The following is a 3,132-nucleotide window of genomic DNA, read 5'->3' as shown; positions in this document are numbered from 1 at the left end:
CCCAACATCATCGTCCCCACACCCCATCCGCCGACCCACCGGCTCCGCCACTGCATCGCCCTTAGCGTGCTTTATCCCCTTCTTCACCGCCAGCCGAACCGCGACAGCCCCTTCTGCTCCCCACCGCCCCAAATCCCGGTGCTCCGTTCCCCCGAATAATCTCGGCTGGAAAAAAGAGCTCTGGGAAAAGCCCTGGATCTCACGCTAGGCTTGGTACTGAGATGTGCGGAATCTCACCCCCGCCACCCCTCCAGGCTTCACAGCCATCGGGGGCTGCGGCCAGGACACAAGGACCTGGAAGGGAGAGGAGCAACTTTTCTCTTTCCTAGGGCTAAGTAAACCCGGCCGATCCCGGAGCCGCTGGGGGAAGCAGCAGCGATCACATGCACCTTCAGGGCAGGGATGCGGTGAGAACTGCTGGCAAGAAGCAGTGGGGGGAAAGGAGGAAACCTCAAACAGCTGTGAGGACAGAAAAGCTCCGGGATGCACAGAAAGCTGAAAACTCAGCTGCTGTCTCACCACCCAAGGCTGAAGTCTCCCGGAAAAGAGGGAAAACAGCTAGTTTAGCCAGACCCTCTCTCATCCCCCAAATTCAGTCTCTTCTGTCACCCCCAAGAGGGCAAAGAGGGAGCAAACAAACCGCATCAAACAGTAGCTTAAAATTAATTTATTTAACAAATATAGCTATAATATAAATGATAATAAAATTTCAAATATACAGTATATTACATAGTACACAGAGCCCCTTCCAAAGGAGCTGGTGGAGGAACAAAGACAGGTAACAGACAGCACTGTTACATGGGAACAGGAAAGGCTGTTTTATACTTCTGCCTCTTGACCTTGCCTTGCACAAAGTAAGAGAAACGTCCTGTCTTTCAGTCCCCTTTTCCATTTCTCTTCCACAGTTCCTGCCCCCATGGCAGGGGGCTCTCCGCAGGCTGTTAGTTAGACCCAGGGAAGCAGGACACAGTTGGCCCATCACCATCCTGTGCCAGGAAGAAGTTGGGGCAATGCCTCAGGTTTCTGCCAGCTCCCCAGGACTGCTGAGGAGATCAGAACAGTGCTGGGGTAGGGGCTCAGCATCACAGGGGGAAGCAGAGAGGTCAAGCAGAGCCAGATTGGAGAAGTCTCTGCCATAGGGTCCATGGGGAAGTCCACATCGAAGAGCCAGAGGAGCAGGGTGGGAATGCGTGTGGAGCCAGCGGCAGCACACAGCTAGCAGTGCTGGACTGGGCTCGGCTTAGGCTCTATGTGAGGTGGTACATGCTGTATCCCACATGTGCTGTGTACAGTCCCACAGGAGCCACGGGCAACCCTGCCCGCTGAAAAGGGCTGGAGGCACCGTACAGGGAAGCACCAGCCACAGCCGGGCCGCCCAGCGGGAAGGAGATGCCAAAAGCAGCAGGCGGGAGCATGGGCTTGGCTGCCATCTTCAGCTTCTCCAGCTCGGCCTCCTGGAGCCTCTTGGCCTTGGCACGGCGGTTCTGGAACCAGATCTTCACCTGGGTCTCGGTGAGGCTGAGCGAGCTGGAAAACTCTGCACGCTCAGCGATGGACAGGTACTGCTTCTGCCGAAACTTCCTCTCGAGGGCCAAAAGCTGCGCCGTGGTGAAGGGCGTCCGGGGCTTCCTGTTTGTCTTGTGCTTGCGCAGGGTGCAGGCTGGGGGGCTCAGCCGCCCTGTGCCCAGGAGCAGCCGGGGAAGAGGGGGAAGGAGAGACATCTTGGTTAGCAGTGCTCAAACCCCCACAGCCTGCAGAGCCCCCACCCTACTACAGCTGAGGTGGGGAAAGGGGGGAAATAGGGTCCCACTTGACGCAAACTGCTCCAAAATGACCAGGGTTGCCTAGGCACACTTAAAATTGCTGTCTCCTGTTCCAGAAAAGAGAGTGGTGCTTCCTATCAGGAAGCTCTGATCCCACTGAGAAAAAGCTGACAAAGGGTAGGAATCAGACACCTACACACCCTGCACCTCCTGCCTTCACGACTACCCCAGCTCATGAAGGGAATGACCCTCCAAAAAGAAGAAAAAAATAGTCCTGTCCTTTTTATTGGATTACAGGAAAAAAAAATAAACAAAACGGGCTGGCTTCTCAGTCTCACACCCTCTTCATTAGGCCCCTGGGAACCGGATTAAGCATGTAATTAATTACGAGGTTTGAATTGACACTCATGCTCTATCTACCACTCTTCACCGGTCTGCTCCTCTCCTCTTATTTAAGATTTCTAAGGGTCTTCAACATCCATCTGTCCCGGGTTTTCTTAGCAACACCAAATTTTAGCTTGCAATTTAAATAAATTAAACCGCTGCTTTACTCTACACAAGTCCTGTCAGGAAACCTGCCGATCTCCAAGGGACGGAGAAAACAGCTCTGTTTGCAGCTTTGCTAAGGGCACCCCAAACGCTCTAGAGAGCCTCAGACCAACGTCATCCCTTTCCACGGGATCCCAGGCAGGGAGAGAGAGCAGCCAGGCCGAGGGCAGGCAGCTCATACTGCCCAGACCCGGACTCAGCGCAGCCACTAGAAATTATTAAAGGACTTCTCTGATTTCGGCTCTCACGCTGTTATTTGTAATTATTTAGATCACTCTGCATTAGAGCAGTAAAAAAAAAAAAACAAAAAACAAAAAACAAAAAAACCACCACAACCTGATTGTGGCTCTTCGGACTTTGGAGATGCACCACTTAAGACAGAAGCCAGTGGGGCTGAAGCCCGCAAAACTCCCGCTTCTAGGAAATCGATCTGCGCGGATCCTTATGGAATTGTTTGAGGCACTTTCTGAGTAAACCTCAGCGGTATTGAGTCAAGATTTGCGTATTTAGTTCGAGCCCCAGGTCAATTTAACAGGCAAGCCGTGTTGCTTTTTCTTTTCCCTCCCTGTTAACTAACATTTGGCACAAGATATCACCCTGGCACTGCCGCTCTTTCCTGTGCGTTCGCAGCCATCCTCCGGCTTTACACACTCTCGAATCCCTTCAGTACTTCGGACGGGCCGAAGTGGCCCAGAAGAGTGCGAACCGCACGGAAAAATATACCAGGAGAGGCAGGCAGGGCGAAAGCAACAGGAAACCCCCGGCCACCCGCGCAGCCTTACCCTCGGTCCGCCCGGCCCCACGGGAAGGTCGCAGCCGG

At 53.6% G+C, this 3,132-nt stretch overlaps 1 protein-coding gene across 1 annotated transcript; it reads right to left on the bottom strand.

Moving 5' to 3' along the window:
- Positions 1-651: 651 nt before the first annotated feature.
- On the bottom strand, positions 652-3,126 carry MSX1 (msh homeobox 1). The gene has a single exon (XM_008628647.2). The coding sequence runs from the start codon at positions 1,719-1,721 to the stop codon at positions 1,248-1,250; it is 474 nt and encodes a 157-aa protein (XP_008626869.2). The 5' UTR covers positions 1,722-3,126; the 3' UTR covers positions 652-1,247.
- Between the last annotated feature and the right edge of the window lie 6 nt (positions 3,127-3,132).

Source organism: Corvus brachyrhynchos, unplaced genomic scaffold (genome assembly GCF_000691975.1).
Source record: "Corvus brachyrhynchos isolate BGI_N302 unplaced genomic scaffold, ASM69197v1 scaffold80, whole genome shotgun sequence".
NCBI classification, from domain to species: Eukaryota; Metazoa; Chordata; class Aves; order Passeriformes; family Corvidae; genus Corvus; species Corvus brachyrhynchos.
This window is presented reverse-complemented; position numbering and strand designations above follow the sequence as displayed.

Excerpts from the sequence above, each read along its gene's own strand:
- MSX1 (XM_008628647.2), bottom strand. The coding sequence starts at position 1,721 with ATGTCTCTCCTTCCCCCTCTTCCCCGGCTGCTCCTGGGCACAGGGCGG.